The sequence below is a fragment of the Rana temporaria genome, chromosome 4 (genome assembly GCF_905171775.1).
Source record: "Rana temporaria chromosome 4, aRanTem1.1, whole genome shotgun sequence".
Taxonomy (NCBI): Eukaryota; Metazoa; Chordata; class Amphibia; order Anura; family Ranidae; genus Rana; species Rana temporaria.
The window spans coordinates 435,970,231-435,994,217 of NC_053492.1; the positions used below are offsets into that span (position 1 = coordinate 435,970,231).

General features: G+C 43.3%; 1 protein-coding gene across 1 annotated transcript in view; it reads right to left on the bottom strand.

Annotated features, from left to right (window-relative positions):
* Positions 1-23,987, bottom strand: part of RPS6KC1 (ribosomal protein S6 kinase C1) — a 239,590-nt gene that overhangs the window by 71,909 nt on the left and 143,694 nt on the right. The window contains exons 10-11 of the mRNA XM_040351456.1: positions 10,304-10,351; positions 4,148-4,280 (exon numbers count right to left, since the gene is read on the bottom strand). Of these exons, the coding sequence (XP_040207390.1) occupies positions 4,148-4,280; positions 10,304-10,351 (181 nt within the window). The remainder of the gene's footprint in view (positions 1-4,147; positions 4,281-10,303; positions 10,352-23,987) is intronic.

Genomic DNA, 23,987 nt, shown 5'->3' on the forward strand with positions numbered 1-23,987 from the left:
GTTGCCCCTGCTATATGAGGCATAAGTGCGGCGTAACAATGTTAAGTATGGCCGTCGTTCCCGCGTTGAAATTTGAAAAAGTTCCGTCGTTTGCGTAAGTCGTCCGTGAATGGGGCTGGGCGTCATTTACGTTCACGTCGAAACCAATGACGTCCTTGCGGCGTACTTTGGAGCAATGCACACTGGGAAATTCCACGGACGGCGCATGTGCCGTTCCGCAAAAACGTCAATCACGTCGGGTCACAGTAGTTTTACATAAAACACGCCCCCCTGATCCAAATTTGAATTAGGCGGGCTTACGCCGGCTGATTTACGATACGCCGCCGCAACTTACGGAGCAAGTGCTTTGAGAATACAGCACTTGCCCGTCTAAGTTGCGGCGGCGTAACGTAAATCGGATACGTTACGCCGCCGCAGCGATACGCCGCTGGACGTGAATCTGGGCCTGTGTCTTTCACCTTCTAGTTATACTGGAGACTGCAGGAGAATTGGGCACTAGCATAAAAAAATAAAATGTAAAAGTGCAGCCCAGGATAACCCCTTCTATAACCAAAATGCCTTAAAGCAGTACCGAGAGCATGATCATTAAAAGGGTGAAGCCTGTGTCCTTCAATGGACTGCAAGAAAGGGATTTTACAGGGAGTATAAAAAATCCTATTTTCTTTCTCCACCATTGAGACACACAAATTCAACTACCTTCGGGAGGTCCATTAGCATTCCAACTGATGGGTGGACAACACAGCAAACACTAAACAGACCCAAGAAATAACAACAGAGAACTAAGGATTGTCTTCAGCAGACACCAAATGAGGCTGCAAAATCCACCTGGTGAAATTTAGAGAACTCTTGAACAGAAGACCAGTTAGCAGCCTTGCAAATTTGTGAAAGAGTTGATTGATGCTGAAAAGCCCAAGAAATACTTACAAATCCAGTACAGTGTGCCCTAAAAGGAAAGGGAGAAACACGATTCTTAATACTAGAAGGCTGGATGGGCCACCTGCTGATTGAGGACAAGAAGCCACATCGCCCTTACAGGATCCATTTTGGATTGCAAAAAAGGAATGAGCAATTCTAAAGGAAGCATACAGCCTCTCACAGCTTAAAGCGGGGGTTCACCCTAAAAAAAAATTCTAACATTACAATGAGCTGACCTGTGACACGGACATTATGCTGGTCTTTTTTTTTTTCGTACATACCGTTTTATCTGTTCCTATTTTGATTGACAGTCTTCTGACAGGCTTCTGACGGTCGCATCCATCGCGTCACGAGTAGCCGAAAGAAGCCGAACGTCGGTGCGGCTCTATACGGCGCCTGCGCACCGACGTTCGGCTACTTTCGGAAAATCGTGACGCGATGGATGCGACCGTCAGAAGACTGTCGATCAAAATAGGAACGCCCAGTCCCGCAGCCCATACCCGGAAGCGGCGGAGAAGATCGCTCTCTAAAACGGTAAGTACAGCTTTGATTAAAAAAAAAATAGCCGATTCCCCTAGACAAAATGAGCATGAATCTAAGGTTAAAATGTAACATTTCCGGGTGAACCTCCACTTTAAACTTTGACAAAAAAATAAAAACCTGGAAGCTGATTGGTTTCTATAGAGAGCTGCAGCAGATTTTGCACTCTCCAGTTTTAGCAAATCAAACCCATTGTTCTTTAAAGATTACCTGGAGTTTACTAATTAAATGGCTATAATGGAAAACCAGAGCATAACAAAATCTAGAAGTCATACAGGTATACCAGGCTTGAAAAACACTGGAGATGGGGTTTTATTTGAAGGAAAAATTCATCTTAGAATAAAAACTCCTTGGCCTGCCCTCCACAGGCCTCTAACATATTCTAAGCGAATCCCCAAGCTTGTTCAATACTGCCCACCCCTGCACAGAAACTTAATAGACTTCAATGGGCCAGTACCATTGAAGTAAGGCCCCATTCAAGTCTATGGAAAGTCATTACATGAGCAGCATCAAAAGGATTACTGCATCGTGGCTGAAAGAAACCCAGGAGGCCTTTAAAAACCAGCAAGTTTGCTTCTTGGTGGAGTGTTTTTTTTTTTTTTTTTTAGCCAACAATAGGTTATGGGTAAAGGGAAGGGAAGAGGGGTTTGAGGAGTAAAGGCAAAGTGGAAATTAAAGAGGGTTGTAAAGGTTTGTTTTTTATTTTCTAAATAGGTTCCTTTAAGCTAGTCCCCCTGGAAGAAGTCATCTCTTTGACGAAACGGCGTAGGGAGGAGCGGCGTGCTGACGTCACCACTGTTCACCAACGACCATCCGGAAGGACGGGCGGATTATCTAAGCCGGCCGGCTTTAACATACATACTAACGCTACTACTTTTCAATGGACATGTGAGTGCATTACTTTTTTAATGTGAATAAATTGCTTTTACCATACAATACTGCTTTATGTTGGCAATTTTGTTTCACTCCTGGGTACGATTTATGCGGTGAGACCTGGAGGTCGCTGATAAGTGAAACCACTTGGGGAGGAGTGTCACAGAGGAGCAGTGAGAATCAGCTTGGCTTGGCTTATGAGCCACATGTGTATATGATCTCAAACATAGAGATCCATGGGAGTCGGTAAGGAGATTTGCTATTAGAGGTGGAGGTGCCTTTTCTTCTGACACTGCTTCCTGGATTGTTTTCAACACTCTATTGGTGTACCTGCGATATTTATGGTATATCTACAAGAATCTCAGCTGTGAATGTCATGATCTTATGGACTATTTATTCACCATTTTTCTATTTGCACTTTTTTTCTTATATTCATATGCACGTTAATTGCACCAACTTTGGTACTTTATAAGGACTAGCTGAGGCTTCACTGATTGATTGGTTGGTTATGCATTTTTGTTTATAATCATTTTGTACACGCAGCGCAGCTTACCTTTTTTTATTATTTCATTTGTGTTTATCTGACATATTTTTGCTGCTGCAGCAATTTCACTTTTTACTGTATTTTTTGATATCACATCATTAATATTAGTTCAGCTAGACCTGCGCAGTATTTTTTACATACAATATACTCCTTTAAGCTAGTGCATGGTTGGTTCACTTACCTTTTCCTTCGATTTCCCTTCTAAATGTTTTTTTTTCTTTGTCTGATTATCTCACTTCCTGTTCCTCCTCAGTAAGCTTTCCACCATCATCCGAGCCATTCTGGCTGGGAGTTAGTCAGCGTGCTTGCCTCCTCCCTTGGGACTACATCCCTGCGCGGAGACGTTATGACGGCCTCTCCCCGCAGGCATGAAGTCCCAAGGGAGGAAGCAAACATGCTGACTAACCCCCAGCCAGAACGGCTCGGATGATGTGGGCAAGTTTACTGAGGAAGTACAGGAAGTGAGAAATTCAGACAAAGAAAAAAAACATGCACTATGCAGTACATCGAAGTGTAATAATTTATTAAAAGGGTTTCATTTTTTACATGCTTGCAGTTCCATGTTTTTATTGTTTACCCAGCATTCAGTTAGAAACCCCAAACAACGGCTGCTGTGATAAGGAATAGGCCACTGACTGTATTGTTCCAAATCTCATTGAGTACTGCGAGTTCTGCTCTGCTCCAGGCTTCCTCCACACTAAAGCCAGATGCAGAGAAAACTCCTCAAACCATCTCTGTCCATTACTAAATCAGGGATATGCAATTAGCGGACCTCCAGCTGTTGCAAAACTACAAGTCCCATCATGCTTCTGACTCTGGGTGTCATGCTTGTGGCTGTCAGAGTCTTGCTATGCCTCATGGGAATTGTAGTTCTGCAACAGCTGGAGGTCCGCTAATTGCATATCCCCGTCCTAAATCAAAGGAGAAGGAAAGCCGCACATCGACCACGTGAGTTGAGGGAGGGACCCCGACGGATGGTGAGGACACTAGAATACTAAAGTGCGTTTGCAGATGGAGAGAGAGGAAGTGAAATTTAAGAACAGTAAAGAACAGCCACTGCACCCAGCAGGAAGTACACCCTATACATGTGATCATAAACATCTTCCCTTTCATTACAATAACGATTTTATTATGAATCCGATTATGTCAGTTATTATATTTATTATGCTGAAACACACATTATAATAAGCAAGAAGAGGACAGCTTGAGGAGACCCCGGATTACTTGGTCAATAGATGTACAGTATTTCCAGGAGTCTTTGATACAGACACTGACCTTCGGCATGCTGCAGCACTAGATACACAGATTCCTCGGAGATGATGTACTTGCGCAGGCAGACCATGTTGGGCACGCAGCGGGGAATAATGGTCTTTCTGCTCCCAGACTCCTCGCTGCTTTTCCTCAGACCCTGACAGAGAACAGAAAGGTCAGTTGTACCCTGAGCTTCCTTTGGATCCTGCTGTGCTTTCTGTTTATCAACCAAAATAATCTATCTGAGCTACTGTGGGCATTAGAAAAGCCGCTCATCTGCTCCTCCATGTCCTTCAATCCCCAGAGGCTCGGCTGATGGCATCTGGCAGGTATCCAGAGAACAGAAGATGGCACAAAGCTACCATTAAAATCAATTACACGGGTCAACGTTTCTATTAGAATCTCACTCTCAAACTAAGTTATCAGAGTGACACTTTGTGTACTCTGCTGGTGACCTCTCTCTCTGTGTTTTTATTTTCTGTGCACACACTGGAAGACAGGTCCCAGCTATAGAAGGCTTGACGAACCAATCATCCGATTCTTTCGTTTAGACACACCAACCTTGCTGTGCTTTGTAATACAAACGTTCAATGACCTGATAGGAAAGGAAACCTTATGCATAACCTACAGCAACCAATCAGATGCCAGCTGTCATTGTGTCTGGTAGAGGTTAGGAAATATACAACAAATTATTTAAAGTAAACCTGTCACCACAGCTGACATGCTGAAATAGGCTCATATCTTATTATTAGTCATTGTTAAAGCGGTCCTCCACCCTAAAGTGGAGTCCCGCTGATCGGAACCCTCCCCCCCTCCGGTGTCACTTTTGACACCTTTCAGGGGGGAGGGGGGTGCAGACACCTGTCTAAAGACAGGTATTTGCACCCACTTCCGGCCGCACGATACGGGCGAAAGACGGGCATTCCGTCACATCCCGTCTGTCGCCCGTTGTGTGCTGGGAACACTCGGCTCCCAGCACACAGCGTGTGAGCCAATCGGCGGGCGCAGCGCGACTCGCGCATGCGCCGTAGGGAACCGGGCAGTGAAGCCGCAGCGCTTCACTTCCTGGTTCCCTCAGCGTGGATGGCGGGGGGAGCAGCAGAGTGACGAGCGATCGCTCGTGCTCTGCTGCGATCGGCGCTGGACTCCAGGACAGGTAAGTGTCCTAATATTAAAAGTCAGCAGCTGCAGTATTTGTAGCTGCTGACTTTTAATATTTTGTTCCCGTGGCACATCCGCTTTAAGCTGGCCATAGATGGTACGGATCTCGGCTGGTTCAGCAGAGATTTGAACCATGTATGTATGTATGGGAAGGCTGGTTGTACCAAAGTTTATTGATCAACTTGGATATAACCAGCCTGTTGGATTTTAGAGGTGATTATCGCTAGCGGCTGTTATAGACACTGTTCTCCTTGCAAGGGTGGCTTCCCCCGCCAGGAGAACACAATGGCTCCAGGGCAGGGATTCTCCCCCCCCCCCATTAACACAGTCCGTGTTGATGGGGGGGTCCCTGCAATGGGGCCTGTGGTAGCAGGAAATAAATATGCTTTGTCTATGGCCGACCTTACTAGGACAATCCATCACTGCAGGGTGCATCAGGAGCCCCTGAAACCTAGGCAGCCTGTATTGTGCCAATTTTGAATTCTGAATGGTTGATACTAGGGTTGTCCCGATACCACTTTTTTAGGACCGAGTACAAGTACCGATACTTTTTTTCAAGTAGTCGCCGATACCGAATACCGATACTTTTTTTTAATGTCATGTGACCGTTTTCAAACCACAATACAGACCAAAGATATTTTCTTTAGAATTATGAAGAACTGGTACATCATGGTGTGGGGCTGTTTTTAGCATACGGTACTGGAAAACTACATATCATTGAAGGAGTGATCACTGTCAGTGCAGCTCATCGGTGCCAGTGCCCAAAAGTGCAGCTAGCCAGTGCCACCTATCAGTGCAGATCAGTGCCCATTAGTGCATCAGTGCAGGGAGGCAGCTTATTAGTGCATCTCATCAGTGCCACCCAATCAATGCCAGTGCCACCTATCAGTGCCATCCATTTATGAGTGCCATTCAATCAATGCCAGTGCCACCTATCAGTGCCATCCAATGGTGCCATCCAATTTGTGTTCGATGTCACAAACAAAAAAAAAAAAGTATTCTATTTTGGTATCGGGAGTATTTGCGCGAGTACGAGTACTAGCGCAAATACTCGGTATCGGTCCCGATACCGATACTGGTATCGGTATCTGGACAACCCTAGTTGATACTGAGAAACACCCTCAATGTGTTCCATTATGCATTTTAGTCCTTCAATTACCTACTGAGACCTCAAACTAACTGGAGGAAAGCTCAAAACTAATCTTGGAAAGTATTACTTTACTGAAAGGGTAGTTGATGCTTGGAATAAACTTCCAAGCGGAAGTAGCGAGTCAGACAACAGTAAGTGGTTTGACCTGGGACAAACAGAGACTTTGGAAGGATGAGGGGTACTCCTGTGCCAGCGTCATTAATAACTCTTATGTCTAGGGTCACCTTATGTCCGATAGGGCCATAGGGTGACTGAGAAATGATATCCTAAATTACAGGACAGGGGACATTACTGATAGCTCATATTGCAATTGGAGATATTGCAAAGTGTTGGTTTATTCTATGACTCATCTCTCTGTGTAGACTGTTGACATGTTAAATGTGGCTGGCTCTTGAAAGGCCTTTCATTGTGTGATAATACTGCTTAAAGCCTATTGATGCTCAGAGGTGTGAATACCTTTCTGTCTGAGACGGACCGTCTGTCTAAAGATGTGGATTGAGAAGAAATCATTGTGTGATGGTGTTTTGTTTGAATTCTGTTAATGAAGGAATGTGACTTCTCAGGTGCAGTGATAATTATAGACCGGGGGCGACCTGTCTAGAATGTTTAGCAATTAGCCATCTGAAGGTGTATTGAAGCCCCCCCCCAGTATGTGGGTGGAGAGTTTGATTGTCCCTTTCATGCTTAAACTGTATATAAACTTGAGAGCTAGCCATTAAAGTGGTCTTGCATTAGAAACCAGAACACAGAGCTGTGTGTCTCGTGTCTGGGGGGAATTCTTATGGGTCGTGTTCGTTTGCCTGATTGTGGAGTGTCGATAAGCTGTCGTAGTTGATGGAAGGTCGTAAACGGTGGTGACCGTTACAAATACTCAGACAAAAAAAGTTAGCAGGCAGACTTAAGGGACCACTCAGTCTTGTTTCTGCTGTCACTTTTCTCTGTTTTCATTGCATTATCAGAGGAGCGTTCCTCAAGATTCATTTTAATGGAGACTAAGTGGAAACCAGAAGGTGGTCCTCAGCTTTAGGAACACTCTGCAGCAAAAGATGTTCTACCTACTAAAGCTGGGCGTACACTATCCAAATATGAGATGGTTCAGCCGCTGAGTATTCAGACAGCCGCCGCCTGCAGCCATCAGAATACAATAGCCCAGTAGGGGGTTTCTCCCATGCACACTGGATGGTGGAATCTGTTAGATTTGTTTCTGTTTTAAAGTTGTACTAAAGGTTAATTTTTTTTTAAATAACAAACATGTTATACTTACCTCCACTGGGCAGTTCGTTTTGCACAGAGTGGCCTCAATCGTCCTCTTCTGGGATCCCACTGCAGCTCTTGCGGCTCCTCCCCGCAATAACTAACCCCCTCTGGGAAGCTGTCTCCCAAGGATGTTACCTTGCGGACGCGCTCCCGTGTGATACACTCGGCGTACATAGCCGCCGAGTTTATGACATGGCGCACATAGCCGCCGAGTTTATGACTCGGCCTCGCCCCCGGCGGCCGCTTTATTGGATTTGATTGACAGCAGCGGGAGCCAATGACTGCGCTGCTATCAATCTATCCAATGAAGAGCCGACAAGACGTGGGGAAAGCGACGCGGGATCGTGCCCACAGAAATTCGGGGCTCAGGTAAGTAAAACGGGGGCTCAGGGGGCCAGGCACAGCAAGGTTTTTTCACCTTAATGCATAGGATGCATTAAAGGTGAAAAAACACAAGGGGTTTACAACCCCATTAACTTGCAAGTTAAACTAAAAAAAAAAGCTGTAGTTTATGGCCAGCTTTATACTGGTATGTCAGTGCCTAACACTCAGGTATGCACAAACTTTAACTTGTCACTTAGGGCCTGAGTCAATGTGCCTTGATATGTGCCGACAAATGCAGCATGCTTTTGACGTTAGCTTGAGACGCTTCTAAGGATCGTTCAGAATTCATTACAGGTGAATTTGACCTGCTTTTGACCTCAATTAACCACTTAAGACCCGGACCAAAATGCAGCTAAAGGACCCGGCCAGGTTTTGCGATTCGGCACTGCGTCGCTTTAACAGACAATTGCGCGGTCGTGCAACGTGACTCCCAAACAAAATTGGTGTCCTTTTTTCCCCACAAATAGAGCTTTCTTTTGGTGGTATTTGATCACCTCTGCGGTTTTTATTTTTTGCGCTATAAACAAAAATAGAGCTACAATTTTGAAAAAAATGCAATATTTTTTACTTTTTGCTATAATAAATATCCCCCAAAAATATATAAAAAAAACTTTTTTTTTCCTCAGTTTAGGCCGATACGTATTCTTCTACCTATTTTTGGTAAAAAAAAAATCGCAAGAAGCGTTTATCGGTTGGTTTGCACAAAATTTTTAGCGTTTACAAAATAGGGGATAGTTTTATTGCATTTTTATTTTTTTTACTACTAATGGCGGCGATCAGCGATTTTTTTCGTGACTGCGACATTATGGCGGACACTTCGGCCAATTTTTACACATTTTTGGGACCATTATCATTTTCAGCCAATTTTGACCCATTTTTGGGACCATTATCATTTTCACAGCAAAAAATGCATTTAACCACTTAAGACCCGGACCAGAATACAATAGCCCAGTACGGGGGCTCAGGTAAAAGACCAGGCCCCTTTTTGCGATTCGGCACTGCGTAGCTTTACCTGACAATTGCGCGGTCGTGCGACGTGGCTCCCAAAACAAAATTGGCGTCCTTTTTTTCCCACAAATAGAGCTTTCTTTTGGTGGTATTTGATCACCTCTGCGGTTTTTATTTTTTGTGCTATAAACAAAAATAGAGCGACAATTTTGAAAAAAATTCTATATTTTTTATTTTTTGCTATAATATATATCCCCCAAAAATATATAAAATTTTTTGTTTTCCTCAGTTTAGGCCGATACGTATTCTTCTACCTATTTTTGGTAAAAAAAATCGCAATAAGCGTTTATCGGTTGGTTTGCGCAAAATTTATAGCGTTTACAAAATAGGGGATAGTTTTATTGCATTTTTATAATTTTTTTTTTTTTTACTACTAGTGGCGGCGATCAGCGATTTTTTTCGTGACTGCGACATTATGGCGGCCAATTTTGACACCTCGGACAATTTTGACACATTTTTGGGAGCATTTAAAATGCATTGTTTATTGTGAAAATGACAGTTGCAGTTTGGGAGTTTACAACTGATGGGGTTATGTGTGACCTGAAGTGTGTTTCCAACTGTAGGGGGGTGTGGCTGTAGGTGTGATGTAATCGATTGTGCCCCCCTATAAAAGGGATCACACGATCGATGACGCCGCCACAGTGAAGAACGGGGAAGCTGTGTTTACACACAGCTCTCCCCGTTCTTCAGTTCCGGGGACCGATGGCGGGACTCCATCGGCGATCGGGTCCGCGGGTCCCGGAGCTTCGGACTGGGTCCCGGGCGGCTGGGTACTAGCACAGGACATACCTGTACGTGTATGTGCCCAGCCGTGCCATTCTGCCGACGTATATGTGCAGGAGGCGGTCCTTAAGTGGTTAAGCTTCTTTTGCATTCCCAGAAACTTATAGTAAAAAGTTTGCTTTCAAAAGGTTCTCCTGACAAAACCGTTTGAAAATTTTAAAGAGGCATCAGCTGCGCCTACATAAATAGAAGCCAGCACCTCCCAATGGAGAATACCTTACCATCATTCATGGGGCTGCTCCACCTGCAATGAAATGTTGGGCTGGTCATCAAGGACCTTGCAGCATAATAAATGGTTAAAGTGAAATATGCCTTTACATTTCCTTTACAAAACACGGAACCTTTGACTTCTTGGAATTAGCTAGCAGGTTGTAGGATAATAAGGCAGGAAGGTAAACAAAAAGTTGCAATGATATTCCGGATAAATTTGTACTTACTTTTAAAATAAAGGTCTCTTGAGTCCTTGTATCCAAAACCAGCAGGACCTAGACAGAATAGAAGAGTACACTTAATGCAAGAAATTAACGTCAATGTTACATAGTCAGGTTGAAAAAAGACACAAGTCCATCCAGTTCAACCATAAAAAATAAAAAAATATATCGTACAATCCCATATACCCAATTCTATACCCACAGTTGATCCAGAGGAAGGCAAAAAAAAAAACAGCAGAGCATGATCCAATTTGCTACAGCAGGGGAAATATTTCCTTCCTGATCGCCCGAGAGGCAATCGGATTTTCCCTGGATCAACTTTACCTATAAATGTCAGTACCCAGTTATATTATGTACATTTAGGAAAGTATCCAGACCTTTCTTAAAGCAATCTACTGAGCTGGCCAGAACCACCTCTGGAGGGAGTCGGTTTCACATTTTCACAGCTCTTACTGTGAAGAAACCTTTCCGTATTTGGAGATGAAATCTTTTTTCCTCTAGACGTAAAGAGTGTCCCCTTGTCTTTTGTGTTGACCGTAAAGTGAATAACTCAAAACAAAGTTCACTATATGGAGCCCTTATACAAGTTGTACATGTTGATCATATCCCCCCTTATTCTTCTCTTCTCAAGAGTGAATAAATTCAGTTCCGCACTATATGTTCATAAAAGTATGCTATAAGTATTTTGCACAGTAGGGCAAGGACTGGCCAGTTAGGGACCACTCCGACACAGTTGGCCAGCTAAAACATGTAATGCAATATATGCAGGGCTGATGCTAGACTATTTTGTGCCCTAGGCAGGATCAGCAACTTGCAACCTTTAACATTTTTAAAACCAGTAGAAAATATTAAAACAGCCTGTAGATTGGGTGACACTGTCCCACTTTATATCACCTGATATCCGTGATGTTTCTCCGGACACTGGACTTTGTGTCATGCCCAGAGGGGTCTGACAGTGTGCAGCACTGAGATCACAGAAACCTTGGTCTCTGTATGTCCTCCTCTTGGCACATGCACTTTGATCTCTTAGAAGAGAAGGGGCAGGGACACAACATCTGGGTTGTCATATTAATTATAGGAAGGACTGTCTGATTGATTCCTTGATAAATGGGAGGAGTGCAAGTCTATGATAGGAAAAGGGGCGGAGAACCATCTGTCCAATCACACAATCCTTATTATACTACAATGGAGAGCATATTCCTCCCCTTGATACTTCACTCCTCCCATCGGTTGTGGGATTTCGAGTCCGGTCCTCTCGACTCTTCCCACGTCTTCTATTCAGACATTAAGCATATTAGTCTGTCCTTGGATATGCCTGGTATTAATCTGCAGGCTGTCACTTCTATAGAGGAGATAAACTCTACCCAATCCTGTCCAATTTACAACTGGGAACTCTAAAGAAGAGAAAGGGGGAGGCCAATACTGCCTGTTTATTACAGACCTTGCAGGGTGTGCTTAAATTACATGGACCTTCTCCCTCTTTACAAATTACCTATTGTTAGTGGGTGTAAAATGTATCTGTAAAAAAAAAAGAAATAATCCAAACGCTGCACACCAGAACAGCCCAGGTGTGTGTAAGATAAATAAAAGTGGCTCCAGCACGTCTCCAACCAGACCAGGGTCTCCCAACGCATTTCACTATATCCACAGGGCTTAGTCATGTTTATTCCATGACTAAACCCTGTGGGCAGGGTGAAACGTGTCTGGAGGGTATGGCCTGGTCAGAGCAAAGCTAAAGCCACTTTTATTTGTCTTACACCTGGGCTGTTCCGATGTACGGTATTTGCACCATTTATTGTCTATGAGAGCATACTAGGGTTGCACCGATACCACTTTCTTTAAGACTTTCTTTTTTCAAGTACTCGCCGATACAGATTACAGATACTTTTTTTATTTTTTATTGTCACGTGACAGTTTTCAAAACACAAATTTGTAAATAAGTAATTTTTCTAGGCACTGATGAGGAGGCACTAATTGGCACTGATATGCTGCAATGATAGGTGGCACTAATATGCAGCACTGATGGACACCGATAGGTGGCACTCATGGGCACTAAAAGGCAGCACTGATACGGCTGTGTAACATAAATTGGCTGTGTGCAACAACTAACAAACCTTACTGCGGGCGAGTGCTGGGTGTACGGGGTCTATCAATATGGCCGTTGCGCGGTTCTGATGCCTCCAACATGCCGCTGACTCCATATCTCTTTCAACTCTCTTCCAACTCCCTCACACGACGTCTCTGTGCGGCGCTGCTGGAACCTGGAGGTATCGGATTAAGCATTGAAGCATTTGCAAGAGTAAAAGTACTCATGCAAGTGCTTGGCATTGATACCGATACTAGTATCAGTGCAACCCTAGTGCATACTAATCCATGATAGGCTATTTTCATGCCACCACCCTTTCAGTGTGATGCACCTGAAGTTATTTGAATTGGGACCTGGAGCTGCACACATTTGTTCTTGTTAAAAGAACAAAGTCTGAAATAAACTTACCTCACCTCCCTTCTGCATTGCTAGCCATAACATCACCATGCCATTACATTTCAAATGAGTCATCTTGCAAAATTTTGACTGCCTAGGATCTAGCCAGAAGGAGTGTGAGGTCATCCTTGTAGATGTTTTCAGAGAGTTCTGTATTTCACCTGAAGTTATTTGTGTTTTTTTTTTTTGCATCCTGAACAATTTTCCTGGCAGTTGTGGCTGAAATTTTAGTTGGTCTACCTGACCGTGGTTTGGTTTCAACAAAACCCCTCATTTTCCACTTCTTGATAAGGGTTTGAACACTGCCGATTGGCATTCTCAATTCCTTGGATATCTTTTTATATCCCTTACCTGTTTTATACAGTTCAACTATCTTTTCCTGCAGATCCTTTGACAATTCTTTTGTTTCCCCATGACTTAGAATCCAGAAATGTCAGTGCAGCACTGGATGAAAGATACAAGGGTCAGTCAGGAGTCCGGATACTCACTGACCCTTTACACACACATGCTAATTACAAGCAAACAAATCACAGGTGAGGATGGTTACCTTTAATGTTATCAGGCCAAAATCACCAGGGTATGTAAACTTTTGATTAGGGTCATTTGGGTAGTTTCTGTTGCCATTATGATTTAAAAAGAGTAAACATAGTTGATTGATAATAAATGGCTTCAGCCAAACACTAACCATGTGTGAAAGAAAAAAGTTTGTGTGTTATCATTCATATTCTCTGAAAAATGGCCAAGAAATCATAAATTATGCCGGGGTATGTAAACTTATGAGCACAACTCTACATACAAGTATACCAATAGTATGGTTAACTTTAAAGAACAAGCTTTTGCTGGTGTCTTGGATTAAATCTTACGTATATATTTTCCAGTTTTTCTCAAAGCATATCACAGCTTGCATACAACTACCATTTGGCACGCGTGCACGGTGTCTGGCTACTTTATGTCATTTTCTGCTGTTTACACAGCCCTATTCTATGCGAGTAAGAACAGATGATTCAAGCCACAGCTAGGCATTCTAGCAGCAAAAGTGGCTATGTATCTTTAAATCTTGACATTGCGGAGGATGTAATTTGCTGGATTAGCACAGAGGATTTCTTGATACTGATCCCACATTTTGTAATCACATTTATTAGTGTCTCGTCTGCTGTCCAGCATTGGAGGCCACGGCTGTCCTGCTGTGGATCTTGGGATGGAGCTCCGACTCTGCTGGTTACAAACCAAAGGACAAACGGGCCACTAGGGAATATGCCAGCTGTTATCTTGTGCGGGTATCCAGAAGGGTCATCTTCAGTCTGAAGGAGCATGCAATCTGCAGACTAATTACAAGCGCTCCAACCACACTGCCCAGTAAGACTGGTGACTTTCACAGACAACAAAATCCTGCTAGGGATGCAAATGCTTCGCGCTGGGAAAACGCTGGGCTGAGCCGCTGAATACTCATTTGTTAACAAAACAGAAGGGCGAGATTTTATTATATGGGAACAGACGCAAGGCAAAAACTCCACAATGCATAACTTTGCCATATAACCTTCTGCACAGTCTGTTTGAACGATATAGATAGGGAACGGTCAGGATTCTAAAATCAGCCAGGAAGAACCGGATCAAACGCAGCCAACATATTAAATGGGAAAAAGGGGCATATGCCCAGGGCCGGCTATGGCAAGGAGGATGATTTCATTAGACTGTCTGGAGCCTGAAGAGTCGGGTCTCCAGTTTATCCAATCTATCACTGTCCTGTTTCCAAAGAGTAGTCATGTGACCAAACTTCTGCAAGTTTGAGACTTATTGTAAATAAATGTTTAAAAAAGGACAATAATTGGGGCCAAAAAAACATGGTTTACAATAGGGTTGTCCAGATACCGATACCAGTATCGGTATCGGGACCGATTCCGAGTATTTGTGCTAGTACTCGTACTCGCGCAAATACTCCCGATACCAAAATAGAATACTTTTTTTTATTTATTTTTTGTGACATCGAACACAAATTGGATGGCACCATTGGATGGCACTGATAGGTGGCACTGGCATTGATTGAATGGCACTCATAAATGGATGGCACTGATAGGTGGCACTGGCATTGATTGGGTGGCACTGATGAGATGCACTAATAAGCTGCCTCCCTGCACTGATGCACTAATGGGCACTGATCTGCACTGATAGGTGGCACTGGCTAGCTGCACTTTTGGGCACTGGCACCGATGAGCTGCACTGACAGTGATCACTCCTTCAATGATATGTAGTTTTCCAGTACCGTATGCTAAAAAACAGCCCCACACCATGATGTACCAGTTCTTCATAATTCTAAAGAAAATATCTTTGGTCTGTATTGTGGTTTGAAAACGGTCACATGACATTAAAAAAAAGTATCGGTATTCGGTATCGGCGACTACTTGAAAAAAAGTATCGGTACTTGTACTCGGTCCTAAAAAAGTGGTATCGGGACAACCCTAGTTTACAATACCATCACTGTTTAAAGAGCTAGACAAAAATGTAAGACGCCTGTCAAAAATACAGCATTCTACTTTGCTGGTGTAAAAAGGTGGAAAGATATACAGAGGAAGGTTTTCTGATCACATGGGACTAGCCTTGGAATACCAATAGACGTTTATGCATCCTACGGATTCCTGACAGCCATTTGTGAGCTAGCCTAGGGAGACTGTACAAGGGGTGCCAATGACACCTTCCTCACTATAAACCTCTGTGAAGATATCCTTATGAATTATTTGGAACGTTTAACTTGGCAGGATCCATCATGATTAAAGTACTAAGAACGGGTGGAGCGACGTGGCAATGACGTCATAATCTCCACTACCTGTACATCCAATCAGAGAATGATTTTTCACCAATTAATAAAATGAAAAGTGTTCTCCAAAGAGTGTCCTGCCAAGTAAATGACCTCCTATGTTCAATAAGCAGCAGGGCAGCTGTAGTAGTGTTGCCTACTACAAGAATTTGCGGCTTCCAGGGGGGTCAGCCATGGTATATGCAGTTGCACAGCTCCAAGCTGGACCAATGTAACTATGTAAAAATTTCCATACCTAAAAATCCCCTTTAAGTCAGAATTTTCTAGCATGCTGGAAAAACTTGAAAATCCCCAAGTGGCCATTTACATCAGGGTGCACCACATGTGCTTTATCGAACATTGCTTTACAGCAGCAAATTCATACTAAAAGGGTCTCACTGCAGGAAAAATCAATCTTTTTTCCCAAACAAATATTGTATGTTGTAGGGGGACAACAAATGGCATTTGTAGTCCACTGATAATCGACTGACTTCATGTCAGCAGATTTCCAATCCTTAATTCTGACTTGTTATAATCGGAATGTTGGAGAATGTAACCATACTGTTTTTTCTATATTGGTTGTGTAAATATTTCTTGGAAAACTCAATAAAAATTATTGAAAAGAATGAATCATCATGTTATGTACACCTTAAGCATGCTGTAGCGAAGGTGCACTTTGTAACATATTTTTAACGTGAATGGCACCACAATGTACGACACTGCACTTTCAATGCAATGCGATAATGTGCATGATTTAGCATGAGTTACTGCATGACAATGGTGTAAACAGCCTCTAGAAGGGATCACAGTGCATCTTCACTATCACATATTATGAGTTATTATTGCAGTGCTTGTTATCGAAGTGTATTTTTTTACATGTTCACATTGTTCTTTTTTTTTCTGATTATATTAAAGGAGAAGTCCAGCTTGAGCTTTTTAGTCTGGGCTTCTCCTTTGGGTCACAAATGTGCAATTCGTTTTGCACTCCTGTGACCCGTTTTCAGTGGAGAGCGGTCTGAAGTCCGCTCTCCGCTGATATCACTGCCATCATTCGAGGAAGCGCATCATCCCGACTTCCAGCTGTCTTAATTCATGGCAGTCTCAGCGAGCGGCTGAGACTGCTGCTCCCCGCCAAACACGCCTATAAAACGAAACACTGCTAAAACGCGGGTTGCCGCGTTTAGCGTCTGAACCCATTTTTTTTGCTTTCAAAGAAACGCTGTTAAAAGCAACTGCCTGAAAACTGCAATAAACGAGAGTGTGTACATGGTCACATAGGATAATATTGAATGAGTTCAGGAGCAGTTGAAAAAAGAGGCCAGCTGCCTCTGAACGTACGTTCAGCAGCGTCCCGTGTACAGCCATGGCCAAAAGTTTTGAGAATGACACAAATACTAACTTTCACAAAGTCTGCTGCCTCAGTTTTTGAGATGGGAAATTGCATATACTCCAGAATGTTATGAAGAGTGATCAGACGAAAGTTCCTCTTTGCCATGAAAATTAACTTAATCCCATAAAAAAATTTCCACTGCATTTGTGAAGAAGGCTTCAGGGTGCCCAAGAAAGTCCAGCAAGCGCCAGGACCGTCTCCTAAAGAGGATTCAGCTGCGGGATCGGAGTGCCACCAGTGCAGAGCTTGCTCAGGAATGGCAGCAGGCAGGTGTGAGCGCATCGGCACGCACAGTGAGGCGAAAACTTTTGGAAGATGGCCTGGTGTCAAGAAGGGCAGCAAAGAAGCCACTTCTCTCCAAAAAAAACCCATCAGGGACATATTGATCTTCTGCAGAAAATATGGTGAATGGACTGCCGAGGACTGGGGCAAAGTCATATTCTCCGATGAAGCCTCTTTCCGATTGTTTGGGGCATCAGGAAAAAGGCTTATCCGGAAGAAGAAAAGGTGAGCGCTACCATCAGTCCTGTGTCATGCCAACAGTAAAGCATCCTGAGACCATTCATGTGTGGGGTTGCTTCTCATCCAAGGGAGTGGGCTCACTCACAATTTTGCCCAAAAACACAGCCATGAAAAAAAAATGGTACCAAAACACTCTCAAACAACAACTTCTTCCAACAATCCAACAACAGTTTGGCGAAGAACATTGCATTTTCCAGCACGATGGAGCACCGTGCCATAAGGCAAAAGTGATAACTAAGTGGCTCGGGGACCAAAACGTTGACATTTTGGGTCCATGGCCTGGAAACTCCCCAGATCTTAATCCCATTGAGAACTTGTGGTCAATCCTCAAGAGGCGGGTGGACAAACAAAAACCCACTAATTCTGACAAACTCCAAGAAGTGATTATGAAAGAATGGGTTGCTATCAGTCAGGAATTGGCCCAGAAGTTGATTGAGAGCATGCCCAGTCGAATTGCAGAGGTCCTGAAAAAGAAGGGCCAACACTGCAAATACTGACTCTTTGCATAAATGTCATGTAATTGTCGATAAAATCCTTTGAAACATATGAAGTGCGTGTAATTATATTTCACTACATCACAGAAACAACTGAAACAAAGATCTAAAAGCAGGTTAGCAGCAAACTTTGTGAAAACGAATATTTGTGTCATTCTCAAAACTTTTGGCCACAACTGTATATAGGACCCAAGTATAACATGTTTGTTATTTTTATAAAGAAAAAAAAAACGAGACTTTCCAATCACTTTAAGTAAAGAGTATTCCTAAACCCAAGAGGACTATTCTATACCTGTAGGTGGTTGATTCCTGAATTAACCACTTAAGACCCGGAAGATTTGGCTGCTCAATGACCAGGCCATTTTTTGCAATGCGGCACTGCGTCGCTTTAACTGACATTTGCGCAGTCGTGCGACATTGGACCCAAACAAAATTCACATTCTCTTTTTCCCACAAATAGAGCTTTCTTTTGATGGCATTTGATCACCTCTGCGGTTTTTATTTTTTGCGCTATAAACAAAAGAAGAGCGCCAATTTTACTTTTTGTTGTAATAAATATCTAAATTAAAAAAAAAAAAAAAAAATGTTTTCCTCAGTTTACGCCGATATGTATTCTTCTACATATTTTTGGTAAAAAAATCTAATCAAAATAAGCGTATATTGATTGGTTTGCGCAAAAGTTATAGCATCTACAAAATTTATGTGATTTTTGTGATTTTTATTAATCATTTTTTTCTTACTAGTAATGGTGGCGATCAGCGATTTTTATCAGGACTGCGATATTGCGGCGGTAGACAAATCGGACACTTTTGACACATTTTTGGGACCAGTGACATTTATACAGCGATTAGTGGTAAAATAAAATGCACCGATTACTGTAGAAATGTCACTGGCAGGGAAGGGGTTAACACTAGGGGGTTATTAACTGTGTTCCCTAATGTGTGTTCAAACTGTAGGGAGGACGGGACTGACTAGGGGAAAAGATTGTGTGCTTATACAATGTATGAACACCGATCAATCCTCGCCCCTGAGAGAACCGGGATGTGTGCGTTTACACACACACACACACACATCCCCATTCTTCAATGAGCAATCACAGATGCCCGGCGTTCATTGCGACCACCGAGCACATGCTTCGGGCACACGCACGCTGCCGGAGGCGTCTTAAAGAGATGACGTACAGCTACGACGGCTCGGCTCGGGCAGGGGTATTTTACAAACGCTGAGAAATATACATCATATAAACAAATGAAAGTGCAGAGCTCAAAGAATCAAACCTATATACTGCAAAACATTGGGGGGTTATTTATGAAAGGCAAATCCACGTTGCACTACAAGTGCAACGTGGACTTGAAATTGCACTGAAAGTACACTTGGAAGTGCAGTCACTGTAAATCTAAGGGGCAGATCTGAAATGAGGGGAAGCTCTGCTGATCTTATCATCCAATCATGTGCAAGCTAAAATGCTGTGTTTTATTTTTCTTGCATGTTCCCCTCGGATCTACAGCGACTGCACTTCTAAGTGCAATATTAAGTGCACTTTGCACTTATGTAGGTAGATTCAGAGAGAAAGGCTTTAACTTGCGGCGGCGTAGCTTAGCGTGTTTAGGCTACGCCGCCGTAAGTTAGCTAGGCAAGTACATGATTCACAATGTACTTGCCTGCTATGTTACGGCGGCGTAGCCTAAAGCGGGCAGGCGTAAGGGCGCCAAATTCAAATGTGTGTAAGGGGGGCGTGTTTTATGCCAATAAGGCTTGACCTCACGTTTTTGAAGTTTTTCTTTTACTGCGCATGCGCCGGGCGCCTACATTTCCCAGTGTGCATTGCGGCTAAGTACGCTGTACGGGCCTATTGATTTCGACGTGGACGTAAATCGCTATTCGCTGACGACTTACGCAAACGACGTAAAAATTTTGAATCTCGAAGCGGGAACAGCGGCCATACTTTAACATTGCTATTCCATCTAATAGATGGAATAACTTTAGGCCTGATAATGGCTTACGTAAACGGCGTACAAGTACTGCGTCGACTGGGCGTACATTCGTGAATCGGCGTATCTCCTCATTTACATATTCTACGCCGACCGCAATGAAAGCACCACCTAGCGGCCATCCAAAATATTTCAATTTAAGATAGGACGGCGCAAGCCGTCTTATCTTAGATATGTTTAAGCGTATCTCTGTTTGAGCATACACTTAAACATAAGTCGGCGTAGATTCTGAGTTAGGTCGGCTTATCTACTGATAAGCCGGCCTAACTCTTTCTGAATCTACCTAAGGCTGCATTCACACCTGAGCGTCGGTCGTTCGAGCGTATTCATGCTTATTTGCGCGTTTGCATACAGCGTTGTCCGACATTTTTGTACTTTGACGTTTTTTATTTTAGCCAATAGGAAAAACTATCATCTTTTCATCACTTGTTGCTATGTTGGTAGATGTTTTTAATCTTCTGCATGGGCGACAAGTTCTATTGATTAAAGCGACGAAACGCCCATTGTCGCGCAAGTCGCTTGAATCGAGCGTTTCCATTACTTTGTATGGGAAATGGAAACACTCAAATATGCCCAAACCACCCGATACGCGCAACAAAAAGGGTTCGGAACTTTTTTTGGCTACAGGCGATGGGCGTCAGGCGCATCAGCGTTCAGATGTGAACCATAGACTTTCATGTATTTTGGTCCCTCTGGCGTTTGTGAGCGTCGCGCTACAGGCAACAAAACGCCTAGGTGTGAATGGGCTCTAAAGGTTTGCACTTGTAGTGCAAAGTGGAGTTTCCTTTAGTAAATAACCCCCAAAAAATACAAAAAGTCCATAAACAAAGTCCAATAAGTATTGCAGGTTCAAAATCCTCCATTGATAGAATAGATCGTGGATGGTTTGGATCAACACTTGACATTTTGAAATACAAATTTGCACTCAGCTTTGTTAATCACCGGTTGTTAAATTTCACATTTCAGCGTGGTTTCAAAGGTATTTTTAAATATTGCTTTTGCGATTAGGACAGTGATTGATTTTTGTATTGTTGAATTTTTTTATTTTTTAATGCACAATCATTATATTGCAATATTTTATGTTGATTTGACATTTATGTGAAAGCCATTAGCAGCACTTTCATGCCGAGAGCACCTTGCATTTGATGTTTACTGGTCCAGTAATGGAAACCTGTCTTTGCCTATTCTTCGCCATCGGCTCCTGAGACAATAAGCTTCTTAGTTGCGTCTCGGCTGGCATACATACCAAACCAATGAAGATGCATCTGACATTTCCACCTTAATCAGGCCCTTCCCCGGGCACAGCAATCTCGCAGGCACATTTCACACTCCCTGGTTTCCCTGCAGCTGGATAACATCCACATTCAAGTAATAAATACAAGAACATATGTGATTTTTTTTAAATGTGCCCTTTGACTGTCAGTTTTTCCCAAACAGGTGTTGCCTAAATGATTATAAATTGGCCCCTGGATACACCTCTTCAACTGAGCCGTACAGGACCGGTGATAATATAATTAGGCCTGAAAACATCAGGCTAGTGAGCGCTTCCCATCTGTTTGGCAATAATGTTTAGTTAACAATAGTCTTTAAGAGAAGCACCTTCAACTTGCAGCACTCTGATACATACAAAACACGGGGAGAGCTGTTAACCACGTCTCTCCTGGTGAAAAATGTAGAATGGGACTTTTTGCAGAGAAGCGTTAGGAAATAGGCATTTATAAAAATTAAGGGGCAGATCCACGTACCTCGGCGCTTCTCTCCGCCGGGCGCAGCGTATCTAAGATACACTACGCCGCCATAACTTTTTTTTTTTTCAAATCCACAAAGAATTTGCGCCGTAAGTTACGGCGGCGTAGTGTATCTTTGGTGGCGTAATGGCGCTGCATTCAAATCTCTGTGATGGGGGCGTGTTTTATGTAAATACTGTAGACATATTCGCCAGCACACCAAGGATCATTTAAAAAAACGTCTACAATTTTTTAATGCATAATAGCGATCCAAAAAGCAACGTTTTGAGGTCGCACAGGACCTCTTTTTTTTTCTTTCTTTTTTTTTTTTCAAAGTGTATTTTGTGCGTGTACTCGAGAGAGGAGCCGGACTGCAGGAGTTGGCAGTAGGCAGCCCTGCCCCAGAGGCAATCTGCCACCTTTCTCCATGCCCCGGGTGGCAATGGCGGGTGTGTGAGGGGGTCCTCCCACATAGCCCGCCCTACCTGCTCCGCTTTGAAGCCCAACGGGGCAGAGGGACTCCCTATATGGGAGTGAGAGGATCTAGCCTGCTCAACCAGCCCCGTTACAGTAGTGAGCTTGTTTTAACCCCTTTGATTGTCAGGATCACTTTTGTTCTTCACTGGCTTGCTTAACCACTTCAATACCAGGCACTTACGCACCTTCATGCCCAAGCCAATTTTCAGCGCTGTCGCAATTTTAATGACAATTGCACGGTCATGCTACATTGTACCCAAACAAATTATTTATCATTTTGTTCCCACAAACAGAGCTTTCTTTTGGTGGTATTTGATCACCTCTGTGATTTTCATTTTTTGTGCAACAAATAAAAAAATACCCCAAATTTTTAAAAAAAAGCTTTTCTTTGTTTCTGTTAATTGTTTTTGTAAATAAGTAAGTTTTCTTCTTCAATGACGGGCACTGATAAGGCGGCACCGATGATGGGCACTGGTAGGCACTTATAGGTGGCATTGCTGGGCATCACTTTTTTTATCTGGACCATAATGTTGCCAGTCAGTGCCCATTTTTTCATATGTGGATGGCCATGGTGTACATACCTGGCCATCCACATGTTGCCCCAATTCCCTGGTGGTCCTGGCAGCTTCCCTGGTAGTCCAGTGTGAGCATCCATGGGGGGGCTGCGCTGATAAACAATCAGCGCAGACCCCCCTGTCAGGAGAGCCGCCGATTGGCTCTCCTCTACTCGCGTCTGTCAGACACGAGTGAGGAAAAGCCGATCAACGGCTCTTCCCGTTTAAATCGTGATCAGCTGTCATTGGACACGGCTGATCACGTGGTAAAGAGCCTCCGTTGGAGGCTCTTTACAGAAATCGGTGTAGCGGTGTGTCAGACTGACACACCGCACCGCTGATCACCGCGATGCGCGCCCCCACGGGCACACAGCTGCTGTTATCCTGCTGGACTTCATATGACGTCCAGTCAGGATAACGCAACCACTGCCCAGCTGTCATTTTGCTATAGGCCAGGCGGTAAGTGGTTAAAGGAGAAGTCGGACCAAAGCTATTTTGGCCCTACTTCTCCTGAGGGTCACAGGAGTGCACTTAGGCTGGCCATACATGGTCGAATTTCGAACAAATTTTCCTTAGAAAATATGTGCGTTTTGTGATCCGTTGGTGCCACCATTGATTTCAGAAATTCAACCAATCCAACCTTCAATTTCATCTCATGTTGCTACAGAAAATAATTTGTGCCTGGGAATCTTCTTTTCTTTCTGGGAATTTTAATTTCTTGCACACTTCTTTTTCGATTACATTTCTCGCATGTTTCTCCCATCATTGATAGAAAATCGTTAGTTTTTCAAAATATTTCCAACATTCGATTATTAAAATTCAATGGCCGCACGAATATTGGCTGTTGCTGCAGCCCACTAATGGTGCGAAATACAAACAAAAATTCTTAGATACGTTTTTCAAAAGAAAATTCTTTTGAAATTCGACCCATGTATGGCCTTAGTCCTGCTCTTCTGTGACCTGTTTTCAGCCGACAGCGGGCATATATACAGTATCTCACAAAAGTGACATTACATTACATTTTTGTAAATATTTTTACATTTTCCCTCCCCAGAGTCATGTGACTCGTTAGTGTTACAAGGTCTCAGGTGTGAATGGGTAGCAGGTTTGTTAAATTTGGTGTTATCGCTAAAACTCCCTCATACTGGTAACTGGAAGTTCAACATGGCACCTCATGGCAAAGAACTATCTAAAGATCTGAAAAAAAGAATTGTTGCTCTACATAAAGATGACCTAGGCTATAAGAAGATTGCCAAGACCCT